This window comes from Grammomys surdaster, unplaced genomic scaffold (genome assembly GCF_004785775.1).
Source record: "Grammomys surdaster isolate TR1022 unplaced genomic scaffold, NIH_TR_1.0 335, whole genome shotgun sequence".
NCBI classification, from domain to species: Eukaryota; Metazoa; Chordata; class Mammalia; order Rodentia; family Muridae; genus Grammomys; species Grammomys surdaster.
This window is the reverse complement of record NW_021604754.1, coordinates 723,323-748,048: the sequence shown is the minus strand read 5'-3', so window position 1 is coordinate 748,048 and position 24,726 is coordinate 723,323. Positions and strand designations below refer to the sequence as shown.

The 24,726-nt window shown below is 36.8% G+C and overlaps 1 protein-coding gene across 1 annotated transcript in view; it reads left to right on the top strand.

Annotated features, from left to right (window-relative positions):
* Positions 1–24,726, top strand: part of Cftr (cystic fibrosis transmembrane conductance regulator) — a 165,651-nt gene that overhangs the window by 101,409 nt on the left and 39,516 nt on the right. Inside the window, exons 13-19 of the mRNA XM_028778439.1 lie at positions 1,297–1,383; positions 11,476–12,184; positions 13,960–14,088; positions 17,571–17,608; positions 18,382–18,632; positions 21,763–21,842; positions 24,188–24,338. Coding sequence (XP_028634272.1) covers positions 1,297–1,383; positions 11,476–12,184; positions 13,960–14,088; positions 17,571–17,608; positions 18,382–18,632; positions 21,763–21,842; positions 24,188–24,338 — 1,445 coding nt within the window. The remainder of the gene's footprint in view (positions 1–1,296; positions 1,384–11,475; positions 12,185–13,959; positions 14,089–17,570; positions 17,609–18,381; positions 18,633–21,762; positions 21,843–24,187; positions 24,339–24,726) is intronic.

Genomic DNA, 24,726 nt, shown 5'->3' with positions numbered 1-24,726 from the left:
TGTGTGTGTGTGTGTGTATGTGTGTGTATCCGTCCTCTGGTATTCCTTTCCTCATAAAGCCACCATTATCCAGTCATGAAAACCCACCTTGATAATCTTCCTTAATAATGACCACCATTGAGCTTCACTGTTGCACTAGGTTTTCATCTTCTCCCTGCCTCGTTGTGGACTGAAAATCTATATTAGTTTCAGAGCGGACAAAGTATATTTGAATTATATTTGCAGAGACATAGATGAAAGCTAAATGTTGATAAAAAACTTGAGAGTATGGGGTCCATTTGCTCTTTTATGTTTTCCTTAAAGACAATTTACAGCATAAAAGGCTATTTAATTATTTATTTATTTATTTTTACTCTTTAATCCTTCTTTACAGTTCAGAATTTATCCCCCTCCTGGTCTGCCCCTGACCACTCCCCATCCCATACCTCCTCCTGACCCCCAACCCTGTCTCCAAGAGGACATCCCCTCCTGGAGCTTAAAGGGCATTTATGACTTAATCTAGATTTTTTTTTGCTATTTCTATTTTATTTCATTGTTTTTCTTATGATGATTAAGTACATTTTAAAAACAAAAGGAATAAATACCTTCTGAGTAATGTCCTGAGTAGCTGGGATAGAGGTCGAATTATTAGTAATCACGCTTGAAAAAAAATATATAAAGAAATTATTTCCTTTTCATTAGTTTAGAAAATATACCTTTATATTTTTACTGTTGTAAGTCAACTCAAATTGTTTTTAGTTTCAAATTACAGTGAAATAAGAGCTGGGGAGAGAGAGCTCATTTGTGAAGAGCACTGATGGCTTTTCCAAAGGTTCCAGGTTTGAGCCACAGCATTAATCTGCTTCACAATCATCTGTAATGTGTAATTCAGCACACCTGACATTTTCTTCTGGTCTCCATAGGCACTGAACACACATGGTACATAAATATGCATGAAAAACACTCAAACACACAAAGAGAACTTTAAAATAAAGTTAAACAACATGTATTACTTCCTATTTTGAATCATTAATCCTTCCCTTATATATAACACTTGTGATAGATGGGCCAGTGCAAAGAGTATCTCATTATTCTTCATTTAATAAAATATGCACTATTAAAAGCTTATGTACAAAAGTTTCTAACAGTGCTACTTGTGTTCTGTGCCGTGACAAGTGTGCTTTCAGTCCATGGGTCTGATGGCCATTCTACAACCTTAATGAATAAATATTTGTATGTAAGTTCTGTGTTTAAAATAACTGTTCTAAATGAAATAAATATTGACAGACTCTAACTTTCTTTCAATTTTGTTTACAGAGCAGTATATAAAGATGCTGATTTGTACCTATTAGATTCCCCATTTGGATATCTAGATGTTTTAACGGAAGAACAAATATTTGAAAGGTATGTTTTATGACTGAGTTACTTATAATGCTCGTGTTAAAAGATAATAAATGTCTGTTTCTCCATAGGCTGCCTATTAGCATATTAGCTCCAGAGAAATACCCAGCACTCCTATTGTTGAAACATCAGGATGGAACATAGTACTTATCCAGTTCTGGCATCCCTTAATGGTCAAAGTTGAAGAGTGCTTCTGCCAACCCTTTTCTGATGATCACATGTGAAGCCAGTTTCTTTGATTGCTATCCTGTTATAATTTTGCTGTCTTGAGACATGTCTTCCAGTATTTTAAGTAGTTTACTTTTAAAATTCCACTTACCATTATGCATTAGCATTTTTATGTTGTTTTAGAAAGAAAATAATGACTTGTTTAATGGTGAATGCCCATACTGTACCTCTGCCTTAGTCCTTTTTTGGATGCCCCTCTTTGGTCACAGAGAACTCCGATATATATTTCCTTAGAGTTTTTATCAGAGCCCAAATGGGTATAAAGTCTCTAAGAGCTACCATTAGTAATATCATTTGATTTCAAATTTTGAAATAATTTTATGGACAACAAAGTAGCTTATTAGAATAGACATTATAGTACTCTAAAAACAAATGAGTTTTTGTTGTAAGGGTAGAATGTAGTGTGTGTGTGCGTGCGTGTGTGCGTGCGTGTGTGTGTGCTAAAATGATTTAATTATTTATTGGTTTATTTAAAAGTTTTACTTTAGGACATTTTGCTAAAGGTTGAAATATTCTAGAGCCCTGCTTATTGTCTCTTAAAATATGTTGAATAACATGTTTTAGTAATGGACTTTACTATCTTTAACACATGAAGCCAACAGAAGGTTTCTGTCCTGAAGCTACTTTTATTCAGGGGTGGAATAATGTGGTATATTTGGTACGACACTTTCAGTTTATGTTTCAGTTGAACGATGTGTATTAGTGTGGTTTATCCAGTCACAATCCCAAGAATGTGTTATCCTGATCTGTGATTGAAGGGCCAAGTCCCCACAACACTGTCTCCACCCCACACTTCCCAATCCCCAAGTTTGCTCATAAGCTTCTGATCTAATCTATAGTGAAGAGGTCTTTACATAAAAATGTATTTTCATAGCTCACTGCATCTTCTTTTGCTTTTTTTAATCTAGTGAAAAAGGCTGTAGAAGTTCCTAGTATGTTTCTGCTTCCCTTAAAACTTATTGCATCTCCTTCAATACAGCCGTGCATTAATGTCCTATTGTCTTCTGATCTCTAAAGCTCTTCTGTAATTCCCATTGCATCAAGTTCTCTGGGTCCATTACAGACAGAATGCTAACCACTTTAAGCATGTAACACTCTGTAAGACAAACATTTTGTTTTGTTTTTTTTATCTTTTCTTTTCTATTTTTTTCATTTGTTTGTTTGTTTTTAGATGCAAGCTGCTAGTTTAAGTACGTTCTCTGTTCCCTGACAATTCTCAATATTCTTTGTTCTTCAACATGAGCTTAATAAACAGAGAGCCTGAAAATAGTCTTTTGTTTACTGAAGCTACATTATTAAGTGTTTGATCATTGTTAATAATTGTCAAGAATTCTTTTTTTCATTAATTTATTTGTTCACTTTACATCACTCCTCCCAGTCTCACCCTCACAAATCTGTCCCACCATGAGCCTCCTCAGAGAAGGAAATGCCCCTCTGCCCCTTGGGTATCTACCAGCCATGGGACATCAAGTCACAGCAGAAGCCTATTCTTCCCCACTGAGGACTGACAAAGCAGCCCTGCTAGGGGAAGGGGATCCAATAGCAGGCAGTAGACTCAGAGACAGCCCCCACTGCAACTGCTAGGGGACCCACATGAAGGCCAAACTGCACAACTGCTACAAATGTGTAGGGGGCTGGGTTTAGTCTCTGCAGGCTCTCTGGTTGGTGGCTCAGTCTTTCTGAGCCCCCATGGGCCCAGGTTAGTATATTCTGTAGTGGTGTCCTTGACCCCTCCACCTCCCTCAATTCTATCTCCTACTCTTCCAAAAGACTCCCTGAATTCTGCTTGATATTTGATTGTGGATCTCTCCATCTGTTTCCATCACCTGCTGAATGAAGCCTCTCAGGAGACATATTTACTAGGGTCCTGTCTGCTAGCATAGTATCATTAATAGTGTTGGAAGTTGGCTCTTTTCCATGGGATAGGTGTCAAATTGGGCCAGTCATTGGTGCGCTATTCCTTCAATCTCTGTTCCATCTTTTTTTTATTATTATTTTATTTGTTTTTTATTCTTTATCATCTTTAATCTTTTTTTTTTACAGTGCAGTTGTTATCTTCCCTCCTGTTCTGCCCTCTGACAGTTCCTTATCCCATTCCTCTTCCCCTGTCTCCAAGAAGCTGTCCCCACACCCCCACACATCCCATCCCCACACCCTGACAGGCCTCCCCATTCCCTGGGGCCTCTCAAGGGTTAGGTACATCTTCTCTCATTGAGACCAGACCAGGCAGTCCTCTGCTGTGTATGTGTCAGGAGCCTCAGACCAGCTAGTGTCTGCTGCCTTGTTGGTGGCTCAGTGTCAGATCTCAGGGGTCCAGGTTTTATAAGTAAATTCAGTTCCTTGAGATGGGTCCCAATTTGGGCCAGTCACTGGACCTCCTTTCTCTTGGTCTCTTCTCCATTTTTGTCCCTGCAGTTCTTTAGACAGGAACAATTCTAGGTCTTGAGTTTTTTGACTGTGGGATGGCGACCCCATCCCTCTACTTGATGCCCTGTCTTTCTACTGAAGGTGGACTCTACAAGTTCCCTCTCCTCACTGTTGAGCCTTTCATTTAAGATCCCTCCCTGTGAGTCTTGAGATTCTCTCACCTCCCTGGTCTCTGGTACATTCTAGAGATCCCTCCACCTTCCACCTCCTAAGGTTGCCTGTTTCCATTCTTTCTGCTGGCCTTTGAGGCTTCACTCCTGGTACCACTCCCTCATACCTGATCCTGTTCTCCTTTTCCCCTGCCCCTCCTCCTCCCCCTCCCACCCATTTTCCTCCCTCCCTCTGCCCTCTTCTTTCTTCTCCCTCCCAAGTGGGATTGAAGCATCCGTACTTAGGCCCTTTGGCTTGATAAACTTCTTAAATTCTGTGGATTGTATCCTGGGTATTTTGTAATTTTATTTTGGATAATATACACCTATTAGTAAGTACATACCATGCATGTCCTTTTGGGTCTGAGTTACCTCACTCAGGATGGTATTTTATAGTTCCATCCACTTGCCTACAAAACTCATGATGTCTTTGTTGAATAGTATTCCATTGTGTAAATGAACCACATTTTCTCTATCTTTTCTTTCGTTGTGGGACATCTGGATTTTTTCCAGCTTCTGACTATCACAAATAAGGCTGCTATAAACATAGTGGAACAAATGCCCTTGTGGCATGGTAGGGCAATTTTTGGTATATGCCAAGGAGCAGTGTAGCTGGCTCTTCAGTTAGAATTGTTTCCAACTTTCTGAGGAACCTCCAGATTGATTTCCAAAGTTGTACCAGCTTGCAATCCCACCAGCAATGGAGGAGTGTTCCTCTTTATCTGCATTCTTTCCAAAATGTGTTGTCACCTGAGTTTTTTATCTTAGCCATTCTGATTAATATAAGGTAGAATATCAAGGTCATTTTGATTTGTATTTCCCTGATCAAAAAGGACTTTGAACATTTCTTTGATTCTCAGCCATTCGAAATTCCTCTGTTGTGAATTCTATTTAGTTCTATATCCCATTTTTTGATTGGGTTGTTTGGTTTTTTTCAGAGGTTAGCTTCTTCAGTTCTTTATATATTTTGGATATTATCCTACTATCAGATGGGGGGGTTAATGAAGATTTTTCCCCCAATCTGTAGGTTGCCGATTTGTCCTATTGATGATGTCCTTTGCCTTACAGAAGCTTTTCACTTTCATGAGGTTCCGTTTATCAATTCTTGATCTTAGAGCCTCAGTCATTGGAGTTCTGTTTAGGAAATTCCGTGCCCTCCCCACCCCACCACCCCACACCCAGTGCCAATGAGTTCAAGGCTCTTTCCCACTTTCTCTTCTATTAGATTCAGTGTATCTGGTTTTATGTTGAGGTCCTTGATCCACATGCACTTGAGCTTTGTGCAAGGTGACAAAAATGGATCTATTTTATCTATAAACTGACTGCCAGTTAGACCAGCACCATTTAATGAAGATGCTTTCTTTTTTCCATTGTATATTTTTGGCTTCTTTGTCAAAGAACAAGTGTCCATAAGTGAGTGGTGTTACTTTTGGGTCTTTAATTCTATTCCATTTATCAACCTGTCTATCTCTATACCAATACCATGCCGTATTTATCACTATTGCTCTGTAGGTCACTCCCTCCTTCCCTCTGCCCTCTGCTTTCTTCTCCCTCCCAAGTGGGATTGAAGCATCCTCACTTAGGCTCTTTAGCCAAAAAACAAACAAACAAACAAAAAAAAAACAGTTTTATCACTATTGCACTGTAGCTTGAGGTCAGGGATGGCCATTCCCCAAGAAGTTCTTTTATTGCTATGAATTGTTTTCGATATCCTAAGGGTTTTTTTTTTCTCCAGATGAAATTGAGAATTGCTCATTCTGTGTCTTTAAAGAATTATGTTAGAATTTTTTTACTTGGAAGGTTTTTAATGTCTTCTATTTTCTTAGGGGATATGGGCCTGTTTTTATAGTTTACCTGCTCTTGATTTAACTTCGGTATGTGGTACTGTCTAGAAAAATCATCCTTTTCATCTAGATTTATCTAGCTTTGTAGTAGGATCTGATGATTTTTGAATTTCCTCAGTTTCTATTGGAAACTGAGGAAATCTCCCTTTCATTTCTGACTTTGTTAATTTGGATACTGTCTCTGTGCCCTTTAGTTAGCTTGGCTAGCGATTTATCTATCTTGTTGATTTTCTCAAAGAATTAGCTTTTGGCTTTGTTGATTCTTTGTATCATTCTCTTTGTTTCTATTTAGTTGATTTTCACCCTGAGTTTGACTGTTTCCTGCCTTCTACTCCTCTTTAGTGTGTTTGCTTTTTATTTGTTCTAGTGCCTTCAGGTGTGCTCTTAAGTTATAGTGCTATGAATTTTCCTCCTAGCACTACTTTCATTGTGTCCCGTAAGTTTGGGTATATTCTGCCTTCATTTTCATTGAATTCTAAAAAACCTTTAATTCCTTTCATTTCCTCCCTGACCAAGTTATCATTGAATAGAGTTGTTCAGTTTCCATGAGTATGTGGCTTTTCTGTTATTTTTGTTGTTACTGAAGTCTGGACTTAGTCCATGGTAATCAGATAGGATGCATGGGATTATTTCCATCTTCTTGTATCTGTTGAGGCTTGTTTTGTGAACAATTGTTCAATATGGTCAATTTTGGGAAAGTTACTATGTGATACTTAGAAGAAGATATATTCTTTTGTTTTAGGGTGAAATATTCTGTATATATCTGTTAAATCCATTTGGTTCATAACCTCTATTAGTTTCACTGTGTCTCTGTTTAGTTTCTGTTTCAATGACCTGTCCATTGGTAAGAGTGGGGTGTTGAAGTCTCCCACTATTATTTTGTGGGCTCCAATGTGTGTTTTGAGCTTTAGTAAAGTTTCTTTTATGAATGTGGATGCTCTTGCATCTGGGGCATCTGATGTACAGAATTGAGACTTTCTCTTGCTTGAGTTTTCCTTTGATGAATTTGAAGTGTCCTTGATAACTTTTGTTTGAAAGTGTGTTTTTATTCGATATTAGGATGGCAACTCTGGCTTGTTTTTTGGAACTGTTTGCTTGGTAGACTCTTTTCCAGCCTCTAACTCTGACATTGTGTCTGTCTGTGTCATTGAGGCGTATTTTTTTGTATGTAACAAAATGCTGGATCCTGTTTGTGTATCCAGTCTGTTAGCTTATGTCATTTTTTAGGGGAACTGAGTCCAATGACACTGAGAGATACTAAAGAGAGATGATTGTTAATTCCTGTTATAGTTGTTTTAGGTGCATCACATGTATGTGATCCTCTCCTTTTGGTTTTGTTGTGAGATGATTAATATATTTTTTCTTTTCTTTTCTTTTCTTTTCTTTTCTTTTCTTTTCTTTTCTTTTCTTTTCTTTTCTTTTTTGGTGTGGGTACCTTCGGGGAAAAATTTAGGCCACTTCGGTGGAGTCCCAGTGGGTTTCCACGCTGCAGCTGGTCCCACATGTGGGAGGAAGGTCTAACGTTCCAGCGGCCTGGAGGCTTTGATGGCTGCAGGCCCCAATGACTCGAGGAAGTCCTTGGTTCCAGAAAGGTTTATTGTCATGGCGGATGGTGGATGGATCTAGGTGTACCCCCCTAAAACTCAGGGCAGTCCTGAGTTATATAGGGAGGGAGAAAGGGGGAGGATCTGGGGAGGGTTGGAGGAGGATCTGGGGAGGCATGCTTAATTTTTTCTGCCCTTTGGCCTTTATTAGTATGTAACTCCCTAGGCCCTGAGGCCTCTAGTCACACCCTCCACCCGTGCACTTTGGGAGGGGCTGTCTGGCCTTCATTAGTATGTAAATCCCTAGGGCCTGAGGCCTATAGTCTGGCCTATGTGACTGAACAATGTAATTCTATGGAGACTGAACTGCTTTTCAAGACCCTGAGTTCTTGGGGTGCGCCGAACTCCTGCCGGTTCTCATGCAGTGTCTCGGGGTTCTAGGCAACTGCTTGGCCAAGAACCAGAATACCCTTTCACAGTCCCACAGGTACCCTCCTTGTGTTGGAGTTTTCCTTCTAGAATCCTCTGTAGGACTGGATTGGTAGATAGATATTGTTTAAAGTTTGTTTGTCCTGGAATAGTTTGGTTTTCCATCTATGATGATTGAGAGTTTTGCAGGCTATAGCAGCTTGCGTTGGTATTTGTGTTCTCTAAAGGGACTGAATGACCTCTGTCCAAGCTCTTCTGCCTTTTAGGGTGTCCATTGAGAAGTCTGGTGTAATTCTGATACGTCTGTCCTTATATGTTACTTGGCCTTTTTCTCTTACAGCTTTTAATATTCTTTCTTTGTTCTGTGCATTTAGTGTTTTGATTATTATGTGACAAGAGGATTTTCTTTTCTGCTCCAATCTTCTTGGTGTTCTATAGACTTCTTGTACATTTATGGCCATCTCTTTCTATAGGTTGGGGAAGTTTTCTTTTATGATTTTGTTGAAGACATTTTCTGGTCATTTGAGCTGGGAATCTTCACTCTCCTCTATTCCTGTTATTCTTGGATTTGGTCTTTTCATTGTGTCCTGGATTTCATGGATGTTTTAGGTTAGGAGTTTTTTGTTTTGAACTTTTGACAGTTGTGTCAATATCTTCTAAGGTATCTTCTACACCTATCTACATTCTATCTCTTGTATTCTGTTTGATGCTTGCTGTCTGTAGTTCCTGACCACTTTCCTAGGTTTTCCATTTCAAGGGTTGCTTCCATTTCTGTTTTCTTTACTGTTTCTACTTCCATTTTTAGGTCTTCAACTGCTTTGTTCAATTCTGTCACCTGTTTGATTGTGTTTTCCTGTATTTCTTTCCCTGAATTATTTATATCATCTTAAAGGACTCTATTATCTTCATGAGATAGGATTTTAGGTCAGCATCCTGGTTTTCAGGGGTTTTGGTGTATCCAGGGCTTGCTGTGGTGTGAGAACTGGGTTCTGATAGTGCCAGAGTATATTAGCTTCTGTTGTGTGTGGTCTTTTGCTTGCCTCTAGCCATCTGGTTATCTCTGGTATTAACTGGCCTGGGTGTCTTTGTCTGGAGCCTGCCTCCTGTGGCCCTGGGTTGCTCCAGGTTTCCTGAGAGGCCTGTGGCCCTGGATGTAGCAGACTTCATTGGAGGCCTTCAGAGTGGGAGGCCTTCAGAAGACAAACTTCAGACAAACTGTTGGTCTGTCCAGGCAGAAGATGCAGGCCAGACAAACATTTTCTAAGCCATCAATAAAAATACAAGAGCACAGACTTCTGGGTGGTTGAGCATGATATGGACTCTGTGTGATCCCTCCTTAGCAAGAAGATTGTTGAAGAATTTCATGTGAATCTTTCTATGTGGTCCAGAGCACAAATTACCTTTGTCTGGATTAATTGTTCAAATCTTCCAGGAATCATTGTACTGTTTTTGTTTGTTCGGTTGTTGTTTTGCTTTATATATAATAGAATTTAGCCTCACTTGTTGGGCAGGTTCCGGACATAAAGTGCCAGAAATACAGGCTAGCACTGTAACCTTCCAGATACAGTTGCATTTTAGAAGTCTTCCCAGCATGTCTCTCTAGTTTAAGACAAAATAAAAATTCCATTAAGTGTAATACCACCCCAATGCTATTTTTATGATCCTCTGACTTTAGTTGCCAATGTCTTACTGTCATAAACTTAGCAAAAATTATATTGTTTATATTTAAGAATACATAAGAATATATGGCTCTTATTTTTGATATTTTAATGGATAAAAGAAACAGATTTCCCCTGGAGTGTTCACTTCAAGACTTACTTTTAAACTATAGGGAAATGTTATTGGAGGACATTTAAATTGATTAAGTATTTCTCAGTTGTAATGTTTTGTCTTAAAATAGATTAGTCAACATAAAATACAAGAGAAAATTCATTAAAAATTTAAAACAGAAAATCTCTAACATCTTAGAAGTTATATGGAAATATATACTTTTAGGAACATCTAATTCCTCTATTTTTTAGAAAAATGCCAAATACCATTGGATTCATATTCTAAAATTTACAGTGGTAGTCATTATAACTAGGAAGAAGTTTAATGACACAGTATACTTGGCATAATTCTAACACCTCTCAGGATGTTTTAACGATACATAGAGACCTTATGAATTTCAAGAATGCTTCACTGATAAGCAATGATGCAATAGATGCTGCAGATAAAATTACTCATGGCTTGATGTCAGTATTTCTATTTTGGTCAAGCTTCAAAAATGGCACATATAGTTTGAGCATCCCTTTTTGTCCTGGGAATACTTTTATTCCTGCCCATTGTGTTAAAGGTTTTCTTTAACATCAACATGTTGGCAGCCAAAGTACATGGATTGAACCTGAAAATGAACCCCCAGACAGAGTTATTAAATTAACAGGCTGGCAAGCCAAGGACAGGTAAGATTGTTCACAGAGCCTTACCAACTTAAGACAGAAGTGCATTGTTTTTGATAATGCATATTCCATGAGGGGTAAGGAAGGCATTCTTGTCAGAATGACCTAATAACAAGACTCAGTCTTGTTAATGAAATAAAAAAGAGGGAGAGGCAGAGAGCCTTTGGGGCTGCTTGGCAAGAATCTGACATGGGCCAAGGACAAGGAAATGGGCTGTTTGGTAGGAATATGACATTGGCCAAGGATAAGGAAGTAGGCTTCAGGCAGGAATCTGATATTAGACTAGAACAAAGAAATAATCTTAGGCAGGAATCTAAATCTTAGGTGAGAACATAGAAGTAATTTCAGACAGGAATCGAAATTTTAGACTAGAACAAGGAAGTAGGCTTCAGACATGAAAATGAACTTGGGCTAGGGCAGGGAAGTAGGCTCAGATACTTTGGTTATCCTGATAAGCCCTTAGAAACAGTGATCACGGGAGTGTTCGTGTAATTGAGTTTAATGCCTTGCTTTTTTTTTTTTTGACTATTTGTGTTTATTGTCATGCTTGTTCCTTTACTATTTATTTTATTATTGTATTGCTAGACCCTCAACCTAGAAGTGACCTTAATACATGCATGTAATTAAAATGGTATACAAGCATAATGGAGGAGGGGGGATGGGATAAGGAGGGGAAATGGGGAAAGGGGATGACATCTGTATTGTAAATAAATAAAATATCCAATAAAAAAAAAAGAAAAATAAACCAGGACCTAAGAGAAAATTATGTTGTTAAAATCATATACTTGATTATTAAAAATTAAATTTGATTTTATATCTACTAGTATTCACTTTACAGTAAGATATGCTATTCCGCACTGCAATTCAAGAGTCACCTAAGAGTTATGATGGAGTGGTTACTTGTATAAACATTTAAATAAAGCAATAAAATGCTGTAATAGAGATTTTTTTGCAATGAAACTTTAATAAGATGCTAACATTAAATATGCATCACTATTTATGAAATAACATCTTATATCTTTTTATATTTCCATAGCTGTGTCTGTAAATTGATGGCCAACAAAACTAGGATTTTGGTTACATCTAAAATGGAACACTTAAAGAGAGCTGACAAAATACTAATTTTGCATCAGGGCAGCAGCTATTTTTATGGGACATTTTCTGAGCTACAAAGTCTACGTCCAGACTTCAGTTCAAAACTCATGGGGTATGATACTTTTGACCAGTTTACTGAGGAAAGAAGAAGTTCAATTCTAACTGAGACCTTACGCAGGTTCTCAGTAGACGATTCCTCTACCACCTGGAATAAAACCAAACAGTCATTTAGACAGACTGGAGAGTTGGGAGAAAAAAGAAAGAACTCTATTCTAAATTCATTCAGCTCTGTAAGGAAAATTTCCATTGTGCAAAAGACTCCATTATCCATAGAAGGAGAATCTGAGGATCTCCAAGAAAGGAGACTGTCCCTAGTTCCCGATTCTGAGCCGGGAGAGGCTGCACTGCCTCGCAGCAACATGATTGCCACCGGCCCCACGTTTCCAGGCAGAAGAAGACAGTCTGTTTTGGATCTTATGACATTCACACCCAGCTCAGGCTCTAGCACTCTCCAGAGGACCAGAACGTCTATTCGAAAAATCTCCTTAGCCCCTCAGATAAGCTTAAATGAAGTGGATATATATTCAAGGCGATTATCGCAAGATAGCACACTGAACATCACGGAAGAAATTAATGAAGAAGATTTAAAGGTATATACTCGCTAAGCCCTAATATGCACCTCATCCTAACCGCATATTTGGAGTAAATTTTGTCCCATATTACCTATTTCATGGCATTCCATCATGGTTTCTGGGTTGAGGGTACAAAGCCCATTACTTATGTAAGCAATTCGAACCATAAAACTACTTCTGGTTGCCATTGAAATATCATCCCCACCCACAAATGTGTTGTAAGCCAAAACAGGGCCTTAGTATTGAGGGTTTTTTTACTAGAATCATGATATGATATTCACTTTTATAACTTAATAATTGTCTTCTTTAGTGGTTTTCTAGGAAAAGGTGAAATAAAGTATTATATAAACAAATAGTTGCATTTTTGTAGACACCAAGAAGTATTTCAAAGGCCTGGTCTTGATAAGGACTACACACACCTGGCTTCTTGACAAGACTAATTCACATTCCTACCTGCATTTAGTTAGCATATATTTTCTAATCTTTCAGAATTGTGTTGTGTTTTTTAAAGGGTTTCTTTTAAGGGAGATATGTGAGGCTCAGCATATATTGGTGTCAGTAGTCAGAGCTAAAGGTCTTAATGCTGTGTGTTAAAGAGCAAAATGACTTCTCTTAAAACAGAAAGCAATGGAAAACAGGAGAGCTATTGTTTACCAAACAATGGATGTGCCTTAAATGAAGTTAAAAAACAGAGTCCTAGTAGATGACATATTTAATGGTGCCAGACTTTAATATAAAGTTAACTTTTGGACAGTTGCAATTTATTTAGTATCTCTGGGCCTGAGTTCACTCTGTTGTGAAATAAAGGGATAAGTAATTTTCAAAAATATACATTTGGTATTTCTATAATCTTCAATGATTTGCTAAAAGATAATTCATCTATATGATTTAGTATCCATCTAAATAAAATTCCCAAATTTAAGTTTATAAATTTTTGTTTGTGTGCATTTTAAAGAATGCTTTCTTTGCCTAATTATGTTACTACATCATCAATTATTACACCTCCCAGACAACACATTTTATATCCTTCACTGTGGCATCATTTCCGCTATAACAGAGAAACAAAATAAAGTTCTGAGAAATTCAGCATCTGCTATCCATTCAAACATCCTATGATGTTAATTTGTTGGTCTTGAATTTAAATAAAGGGCAGTTTAGTTCAAAAATCTAATTTTTAACCAGTGAACCTTATTCCAAGTTAACAGGAGTCCTTCTTGGTGAGTCTAATGCCACATAATGAGCTTCAAGGATTTTATGAGGCCAGTTCCATCTTTTTCCTTTAGGATATATAGACTCTCTTTTTCTCACATTTTTAGAATGTAGCTTCCAAAAGGCAAAGGCTTTTAGAGGAATATATTTGGGATTGGATTTTGTAATTTAAGTCATAGCTAAAAAAGCATCCCTATAGGGATTATGCAAAAACATAAGCCAGCTTTTAAAATAGAAACTCAATAACTAGCAAGTTCCAAATTGCCCTTGTCCATGGATCACTGAATCAAGTTAAATCATGAAGAGTTTGGGAGCTTAACTCATGTGCCAAAAGGTGTAAGCTATAATGCATTTAAATGCTAAGGTTTGAGAAGTCTCACTGTGTTTGTTACTTTTTAAAGCTATATTGATTGAGCAAACATTCTATTCTCTGTGGCCATCATCACCCATGGCATTTTTAATGACATATTTTTTAAAGATACTTAGCTATAAAAGGTACTATTCCCTTATTTCCCCGAATTCAAAATAAAAGCTCAGTGGCAGCATGGAAGAGGATTGTCTCAGAGTCACACTTTTTTTCTCAGGAGTGTTTTTTTGATGACGTGATAAAGATACCCCCGGTGACAACGTGGAACACATACCTCCGATACTTTACTCTCCATAAAGGCTTACTTGCAGTGCTGATTTGGTGCGTGTTGGTTTTTCTGGTTGAGGTAAGAATGTTTGGTTGGAAATTGTTACTGTGAGTTTAAATTAAGAATAAAAAAGAGTGTATGTATTCATATGGGCATATATACATGTATATGTACATGTGTACAATGGTAGTCTCCAGTAAAGGTCATAGCTTCTGAAAACCACCAGGGGCTGGTGAGGCAGATCTGTGGTTAAGGGTACTGGCTGCTTTCCCAGAGGACTGAATTAAATAACTAGCACCTACATGGCAGTTTACAACATCTGTAACTGAAGTCCCAGGAATCTGGTGCTCTTTTCTGGCCTCTGTAAGTACAATATGTATGTAGTGCACAGACACATATTCACTCAAAACATTCATACACAGAAAAGTTAGTTAAAACTTTTTAAAATTAACAATTAGAATTACTATTGATATTTTAGTACTTCGGACACAAGAAAATATATATAAATACAAATACTATATATGATGAATTGTCATAAAATAAAATTTATTGGAAATGTTTTATATATTCAGCATATTTTGATTCCTACGTATTGTAAAGAGATTACTATTACAAAGTCAATAACATAACTATCATCTCAAGTAAGATTTTTTTGTAGTTTTTGTGACAAGAGCTACTGAAACCCACACATCTAATCAGTACAATAGAGTTCTTATTTATAGCACTCCCATCATTTATTTCATCTATGTACACTTAGTTTTTAACAGATTTAGAAGCCCAACATACAAGGAGTATCTATGAGTAAAAGTTGAGTATTGAAAAGAATTCTAGATGTTTGTCTAGGTATTAAGGATGCAGGCAGTGACTCATGTGGCGGCGAGCCTTCCTTGTCTGCTACACCTCTGTCTCAGGCAGCTGCCATTGCAGGAAGCTTGGGTGCCTTCACAGTGGCATAATTACTTCATTGTGTGCTGACCTGCTACACAAGAATGCAGCATTATTACTTCACTCTATCGTTTTTTCCTGTTGCCATGATAAAGCACCTAAAAAGTTAAGGAAAGATGATTTTTTTTTCTTTCTGTTTGAGGGACTGTATTCCATGGAGGCTGGGAAGGCATGATAGCAGGAGTAGTAGGTTGGCAGGCCACATTACAAGCACACTCTGGAAGCAAATAATGAAAAAGTTGGGTCAGACTGTAAACCTGAAGGTCTGTTCAAAAGCCTAAAGGATTCCACAGCCTTCCTAAACAGCACGGTAGCTTGAGACCAAGTATTCAAACACAGGAGTCTGAAAGACATTTTACCACCAAATCATCAACATTCACCTGAGGAAAAAAAAAAAGACATTTGTCATTAGTCAAGAAATAAACTATGAAACAGAATGCAAATGCCATATGACTACCTTTAAAAGGGGGAGAGGGTAAGGAAGGGAAGGGATGGGGCCAGGGTTCAGAGTAGACAAAATTCAATGATGCTTTCTTCAGAAAACAATCTAATGGTGTGCTTTTCTTTCTTTTCTTCTTCTCTTCCTTCCCTCCTTTCTCTCATGTTTTGTCAATATCTTACAGTCATTGACCAGTTAATTAGCTCTCAAATGCTAGATTAAAAGAAAGAAATAATATGCACAGTTTTACAACTAAACAGCATATTTGCTAATGTTTACTTATATTGTTTTCTTTCAATCAAAATTTACATAAACTTTGTTCTAGTCTAAATTTTTTTCTTCATGTCATTGCCAATGTGTAGATTTCTTTTGGCTACTGGAATGTTTCCTAGTATATTCCATCATTGAACAGGTGCCAATCCACAGTGGGAGTTTAGGTTTTGAAGCACTGTTTAAGTCCCTAATGATGAGAAATACCAAAATGCATATCATTCTCCATGAAAGTGATTTAGTTAATTTTAAGCCTTAATAAAGGCTGTATTTCCATTTAGATTTATGACATTATAGCATTCATTCTATGCATGTGTACTTTTTGTGATAGGAAATAAACTTAGTGACCCACACTGTCTTTTCCTATTTCTTTGCAGGTACTTAAACTAGGGGTGGGAGAGCTAATATTTCTGAGTCATGTGTTATTTTGGAAAAGTGTGTATTTTGTATTTTCCCTAAAAAGCAGTGTTGTCTATAAGTTCTTAACACTGAGCAAATAGACTAGTATTTCTGTTGTGCTGCTCTTTCTAGTGCCTCTTCTTGGCAGTCAATTATGGAATAGCTTAGAAAGGGAAAATGTAAACATTGGATTAAGGGATGTTTCCTGTTTCCTTTACAATAACCTGGTGGTGTTTAGAGTGCAGCATCTGAAGATCCTGTTTGCTCTTTTGTCTTGTGGTCTTTAAGTCTGTGTCAGAGAGCTGCTGTTTCTGTTTGTTAATAAGGAGTCCCTGGCTTTGTATCAGTAATAGAATGGAGATTGTAGTGAACTTCTATAAAACTACCTTTGCTATTCAGTGATAGAGTCCTTTTAGCTTAGCGCGTCTTATTTCTTGTGAATGATTTCTTGTAGATTTTAGGGTATTATTTGTCCCACAAAATATGTGAAAATCTGTGAGTTACAGTGTATTTAATTCCATGTGATATGGCACCAGGTCTTACCTCCCCAGCTTAGATATGGAAAACAATTATTTTGTTGCTGCTGCAGCTTAATCATCCAGGAGTGTCCTGATTTGAAAAATCACATGAGCTGTATATATAGTCTTGAAGCATTTTGAAGTGAAATAATAGTTTGTATTCCATTGTTTCTTTAACTCCCAAATATTTTTACTAATGGTCTCCTACCAAGTATTTGAAAATGCTTTTACTTACTGTAGTCAGTAAATATAGTTTGGATTGGTCAATCTATGTGACAGACAAAAAATTACTTTGTTAGAATCTAGGCCCCTTAGAACACTTTCAAGGAGTTCTTTGTTGTTCCACTGGTAAATACGTATTTCTCCTATTGCTCCTATTCAGAACGTGTTGGCAATTCCAGTGTTGCTGATTTTCCTGTTCTTGGATCAAAGGAGATGAGTACTAAATCAGAAGTGGCTCAGGGCTTGTGCCCCATCTAGGGTCTTGAGTCATTCAATTACTCTGAAGATTGAGAAAGACTTTTGTATAAGAATAAAGACAGTTTAACAGCTTAGATTATTGTCAAGTTTCTTGTTTTCCATTGAGTCTTTCCTTTTTTCACTTAGACAGTACATGGAAACTGTGTGTACATTGAGAAAACATGATAATTAAAATAATGCCGTTAGCTTTTCATCATAAAAGTTAATAAGATAAAACTAAAATAAAATGTATTATTTAAACAGACAACCCTTAACTTTCCTGTGGGCTGCAATAAGTATTGTTGGTGGAACAAATGAATGTGCAAAATGAGAGTTAAATTCCATAAGCTTAATGTGCTCTTTCCCAATAGTGTCATATAAAACAATTGCGGAAGTGACTCTGGAAGCGGAAAGTCAAGGGACTAAGAGTGTATGCACTTCGATGTTGGTCATATTGAATTTAGAAATGAGTGTGGGAGGCATGGGTAAAGATGCTAGAAAAAAACCAACTGTGGATTGTTCCATTCCAGGTGGCTGCTTCTTTATTTGTGCTGTGGTTGCTTAAAAAGTGAGTATGCATACTTTACGTGGAGTGTGCTTTGTTTACATTTGGAGATTATCAACTGTTTCAGTGTCTACTGTGTTTCATTACACTCCTCTATACTCCTCCAGATTATGAGGGGAGAAGAACAAGTTTCAGTAATTCTTCAATTTCTGAGGCAATTGCTTTCCAGAACAAAGATATTAAATTCTGCCCTCAAGCTCCATTTGTAAAATTGTATAGTATTTTGCATGTAGTTTATCCATGTTAGTACATACACTTTAAAACATTACTAGATTTATATGATGCCCAGTATAATGTAACTTCATGTAAGTAGTTGTTATAATGTACCCTTTAGGGAAATTATAAGAAAAATAAGTATGTGCATGTTCACTAAAGATATAATTTTAAAAAACATTTCCTCAGTAAACTGATGGCTGAATCCATGGATACCCAGAAGATGAATAAGGTTTACTGTATTTGTTCAAGTTGAAAACTGTTCAGTGCCTTTATCTCTTCATTTCTAAAATATATATTTTCAGTTTCCATGAAATGCAATAAAATATATGAAGAAACAGTTCATATTTAATAGTTTCTACTAAGTATTTTGTTCAAATAAGGATCAATTACATCTATTTCAATTATGAGAAACCTTAACACCTTTTGGCAATACAAAAATTTATAAAACTAAGGGTGTAGTCTCTTTTAAGCCAGTATTTCGTGTTTCTTTATACTTATTTTTATTAATGATTCAGTTGACAAGTTTGGTTTTCCAATAACCCTTTCCTTTTGTTTTACAGCAACCCTGTTAATGGTGGAAACAATGGTACTAACACTGACAATAGCTCCTATGTTGTGATCATCACCAGTACCAGCTTCTATTATATTTTTTATATTTACGTGGGAGTGGCTGACACTTTGCTTGCCCTGAGTCTCTTCAGAGGTTTGCCACTGGTGCATACATTAATCACAGCATCAAAAATTTTGCATAGGAAAATGTTACATTCGATTCTTCATGCCCCTATGTCAACCTTCAACAAGCTGAAAGCAGGTACTTTTGATTAGGTAGATAAAATGGAACTGCCTGCTTGTCATCTGTGGAGCTTGTCAGCTCACTTGCTTTCCAGTAGCAGTATGAGCTTGAATGCAGGCCTCTGCCCATCATCTAACTACCTTGTTTCACATTTCTAAGATATTGCAGGCAAGCATACCTGTGGTTCCCAGTATTTCTGTATCAGCCTAATAGAGTAAATTATTTTGTTACAATGTGATTCTGGTTCAATGGCCTCACTAGAAGATGCCTCTTTTGGATAACTTGGCCGTTTTCTTCTCAGATACTTATCTTGATGGGAAAAATCATTACTTCTTGTGACTCTTCAAGAGTAGTCATATGAATATGTTAAGAGGACTTTTGGGAGAAGGGGGATATTATATGATTATTTTGAGGCAATTATAGCACATGGTACTTGTTTAATTCATTCAACAACAATTTAATTACAGTCACAGAAAGTAAGATAATTTAAAAAAATAGAACCAAATGTTTCAAAACCTATGGTAAGAAGGATCTTTCAAAATGTGATGCATTGATTTCTCTATGGATTAACTTACTTTAAAGACCATGAAGATAATAAGTTCTCCTAAGTTCTCTGATGAAAGTCACTGGAGATCTTGCTGTGTAGCACTAAGCCAGGGAAGGACCAGCAGATAAAAAGGAATAAAGTATCATTCTTGTCCTGGAGTAGCATACGAGCAAGGAGAGATGTCAGGCATAGAAATTAAGCCAAATGTAGAATAAGTTAAAGAACCGAGACTTTTTGGTGTAATCTGTTTCTAAAAACCTCAAATGCACATCAGATTTTTTTAGGTGACAAAGTTAAGTGTTGATGTACTAGAAAGATTATATTTACTCTGGATCCATTATGTCTCATCAAAGGGTTGCCTCATTTACATATGATCCTGGTCTGAGAATCTTAGAGCCAAGGGAATGGCTAATTCACTTGATCCAGTGACTTTGTTTTTATAGAATTCTAAACTCCAAGAGGGTAGAGGTTTTCCCATGGCAGAGTAAAACATGGAGCATGAAATACAGTGGAAAGGACACAAACATTTGAGGCTTAGTTTGGCCACACATGAATGGTAGTTATGGCTGTCAGCAACCTATGTAAAAGAAATATTAGCATATTTCTACCATTCTTTTCTGGTGTGTTGCTCCCAAAAGAAGTGAACCAGACATCCTCTCTCTCCCTGTATCCACTCACAGGGCACTCTTCACATTCTTTGCTTACCCTATCAGTGATCACCATATGTTATTCTTTCCTCATTTGTCTTCCCAAAGAGTCATCTGTGTCTCAGGCTAAGTCCTAATCACTGTGTTGTGTTCCTCCTTATTCACCCTCTTGGAACTTAAACAGCAAATTGATCTTAGAAGATCTCCCATCAGCCTGCTCTCATTTTTGGTTATTGTGCTACATATAAAGTTTGCGTTCTATTAAAAAATACTATTAGATTTACGGTTTATGATCCTCCTCTGTTACTGAGTTATTCTGTTATACTTTGCAATAACTTCTTGTAATCCCTTGGATATGTTCTTCAGAATTGTGCATTGACCATGATTTTCCTTGACATTGATTTTCTCTGGCTTTTTGATTTTCTTCTGTTACCTTCCCTCACTTTGTCACACTCAAATAACTTTGTGACTATATAGACACATAATATAGGTCCTCAGCAAAGTGTGATTGTATTAGACAGACACTTCTGGTTGAAATAAAATTTGAAATATAAATATCCCTATGATTACACTATTTTGCCCAAGCATATTTTCAGTTTTTTTAAATAGTAATTACAAATGTCATGGGATATACATTCTTTCTCCGATTTATTTATGGAAGGATATCCATAATGGATATCCATATATCTATAAAATATCCTAAATGAATATATTAACTAATATATGTCACGTGTCTGCATAAGGCTTTTTACTTTTGTCCATGAGTCATATAAAAAAAGACATGGAATTATCTTAATTACCTCAAAAGACTAATATCTCAGAATAGAGATAAGACATATGTACACACAAGCAGCTGTGATATACAGCGTGTCTATTGTCTCTGCAACTCACACATGCAGACAAGGACAGGAAGAGATTGCTTCCAGATGCAATACATACCCAAATACCCTACTCACCTACAGACGGGTCATTTGAGTTGAGCCAGGAAAGAGGTACAGATTTGACAAGAGAAAAAGGGGCTTTTAGATAGAAGGAAACAACACAGGCAAAGTAGGAAAAGGTAGACTATCTAAACAATAGACATATTTATCAGAAGCAGTGGATTTGAATAGAGGGATCTAGGTTAGTTAAGGACAAATTATGGGAAAGTATTAAATATTAAACAAAGAATTTTGGACTTTCTCCTGCAGGTAATAGTGAGTGATAAGGTTCACTATTACACTGTTGCCATAGTGTTATGTTACACTTTATCTAAATGTTTGCTTAGCTCCTTTTTAGACAATGAATTCCTGCACAACAAGGAGAATGGCTTAATCACCTCTATCATCCCTGTAGCCAGCATTGCCCAAAGCATGTAGTAGACATGACATTTTTAGTTCATTGAGGCAAGAAATAATCAAGACTCAAGACATGTAAGTTTGGAATTCAGAATACAGGTCGAAGGTTATATTCCCAGTGAAGAAGATAGAGAAAATAAAAGAGGACACTTGGCATATACTGAGAGAGACAGCTGTGGGTTCTAGATCAGTGTATCTAAATGGCAGAGAACTCCTCAGGGAAGGTGTATATGCCCTGTGTGGTGGAGTTGAACATAAAAAAAATTGATGAAAGCATAGCCATTAAGGCACCTTGAAACTGAGAGCAGCAGAAGTGAGGTCTGAGTGGTAAGGTGACCAGACATTCCTAACCTTAATTATAATAAGAACTTGATTAAAGACAATGGTTGGAGAGAGTCTTAGGGGACTCTGTTTTATAAAAGTTCAAAAGTAGGAGGCAATAAGTTAAATATATATACATAGAATTCTCAACAAAGCTAATATTTGTAAGTTCTTGATTTTCTGATTAGATGATAATTCTTATTTTAAATGCTTTTGCTGTACTTTGAATTTAAGATAAAATCTATTGGTGTCCCTCTAAATGTGATGAATTTTTGAGAATTTTTATTTTATCACAGGTGGTATTCTTAACAGATTCTCCAAAGATGTAGCAATTTTGGATGACTTCCTGCCTCTTACCATATTTGACTTCATCCAGGTTTGTAAAGAATAACTATTATCAAGAGGTTTTGTATTTGCCATAAAGTTTTCTGAATCATTCCAAAAGGAAGCAAGTGAATTTTTTGCTAATTTTCTGCATACTAGTTGAAGTCCTGGCTAGTGAATAAGTTTTATGAAGAGCAGCAATATTTAATAGTCACAAATTTAGTGGATTCAGTAACTTGCTATTTCTATTTATTTCAGTAAGGCCCATGACTTGATAACTATCCTCTTGAATTGATTTGAAAGGTACAAAAGACAGTTTTCCACCTAGTAATTGACCATAAAATTTGACTGATAGAACATTTCTGAAGTCCAACACTGAAATGTAAATGAAGTTCCTGGAGAGGCTACACTCTAATCCAGCCATACCCAGGAACACTTAAATACAAATTAGCTAAACATTTTCTCCACAAAAATATACTTAATGGAGGGATGAAAAAATGGGTTGTTGAAAAACATGAAAGAAAAGAACTATTCAGAGTCTATGAGGCTATCGCTGAGTGACAGCTGTGACTAGACCTCCAGAGTGGCCATGCTGTGATGACTAAAAGTCATTTAATAACAGAAGAGGGCAGTGGAGTGGAGACTAATGCGACCTTGAAGATGCTACATTTGGACTCCAAAGTCACAGGACTTATAGGAGTTGTAAGCTGATACTCTTGCCTGTTGAATGAGGCACAGTTTTCTGAGCTCCCTGATGGCTTTCTGAAACTTCGGAGAGCAAATGCACTTGGATAAATAGTCGTAACATAACGCTGCCCTTGTTGGAATGACACATTTTCATAGCTTGCTCCTCTTCTTTCCAAAATAGTACTGCATTTCTGAAAAGTTAAAAGAAATGTGGAACTATTACCCTTGTGTGTATGCATATAAGCCACATCAGCAGATGCTGAGAAACTAGCTGTTGGTTTACCTCCTCTGAAATGATTGACATAACTTACTGTACTAAGTGAATTGTGTTTTGGATTTCATTCATTTCTGTGTTTAAAGATATAACTTCACAGTAGCCACACCTGTTGGAATTTTTTAATCCAAGTTTTGGTTTATGTACTCAAAAGTGTTATTTTATGTGTGTTTCTTTAACATGAGATATTGGTTTCCCATTCTAGAAGAATAAACCATAGGTCCATAATATAAGATAATAAATACTATATACTAATAAAATTAATATAATATAATGCAATATAATATAGTACAATACAAACTAGAATGTGGCTATCTGGATTTGTCTGCAAAAGTCTTAAAAATAGTGCTTGGATGGTAAATATTTTTTTTTATTATTTTTATGGTCTCCTGAGTATCTACTGTTAATTTAAAGTTTACCTCAGAAATCTTGGAGAGCTAATTTTCAGATATTTATCTTACAAATTAAAAGTTGTTTTTCATTTCTGATGGCTTTCAAATCCTTTTATGTAAACAGTTTCAGCTCAAGTGTCAGAGGAGGGAGCAAATTTCTCAAAGATTTTCATAGATCTGAGATCCACCCTACCATTTCCCTTGAAGACTCCAGCCAGTAAACACGTGGAAACTAGTGGAGAATGAGCATATGAAAGTTGGTTTTAAAATGAGTACATGCTTGATATCATATAAACTGTTTATCTGGTAAACATGTAGTAATATTGCCAACAGTATTCTCATTTTCTGGGATGTAGTACAGTGAGATGTCTGCATTGCATGGGCAAAATCCATTTTGATAGTGTGGATAGGAAAAATACTTAATTTCAAATTAAATCCATCTACTATAAACCTTTTGAGTTGCTGGAGTATCTCCAGTTATTACAATAAGAATAGATGAGTTGAGATATGTGTAACACTTATTAAATAATACTCCTTTCATTATTAAATATGAAAAATTAGGTTAAGAAAAATGAGCTTGTCTACATGACTAAAACTATGTTTAAAACAGATATCTGTAACTCAAAATGTTATATTAAGGATGTTTCTTTTTAAAGAACTCTTCAACAAAATCACAAAACATAACATTTACCTAAAATTTTTTTGAAAATTTAATTTTTCAAAGGACTGGATGTAGAAAATCATAATCATTTAACATTTACTTCTTACATAATTTATAGTATCTGATAAAAATATCCCAAGAGCAGAAAGCACAATGTAAAACTTCAACAACTGAACTATCAGCAAACTAAACAATTTTAAAGATTGTTTCTATGCAGCCTACAGAAGCTGCCTTTGAGCTAGCACCTTACTCATGGATGCATGTTTCCTTATTGAGGATAGTGCAGAGTGTAAGACCATGTGTAGACAGAACTCAGCAACACACCTTGTCCACTTGACAAAGTGAAAAAGTCACTCATCCCCATGTTCTCTTTGACCTCACAGTTGCTGTTCATTGTGGTCGGAGCGATAATAGTTGTCTCAGCTTTACAACCCTACATCTTCCTAGCAACGGTGCCAGGGCTAGTAGTCTTTATTTTGCTGAGGGCATACTTCCTTCATACCTCACAACAGCTCAAACAACTGGAATCTGAAGGTACAGCATGGATGGATTGCAGGGTTCCCCAGGAAGGGGGGAGGGCATGGGAGCTTTCGTCATTCACTGCCATTATCCTGCTTTAAATATCTAATTATATAACAGTGGGGTGTGTGTGTGTGTGTGTGTGTGTGTGTGTGTGTGTGCTGTAGTAGTAGTAGTAGTAGCAGTAGTAGTACTTGCACATGCAGTCTTGTGTGGGAACCAAAGGCTACCTTTGTCAATTGCTTCTTTTTCCCCCCCTCTCATCTTTCCCCCTCCTCCTCCCCTTCCTCCTCCTTCTCTTCCTCCTTCCTTCCTCCCTTCCTTCTCCTCCTCCTCCTCCTCTCCTCCTTCCCTTCTTCTTCTTCTTCTTCTCCTTCTCCTTCTCCTTCTTCTCTTCCCTCCC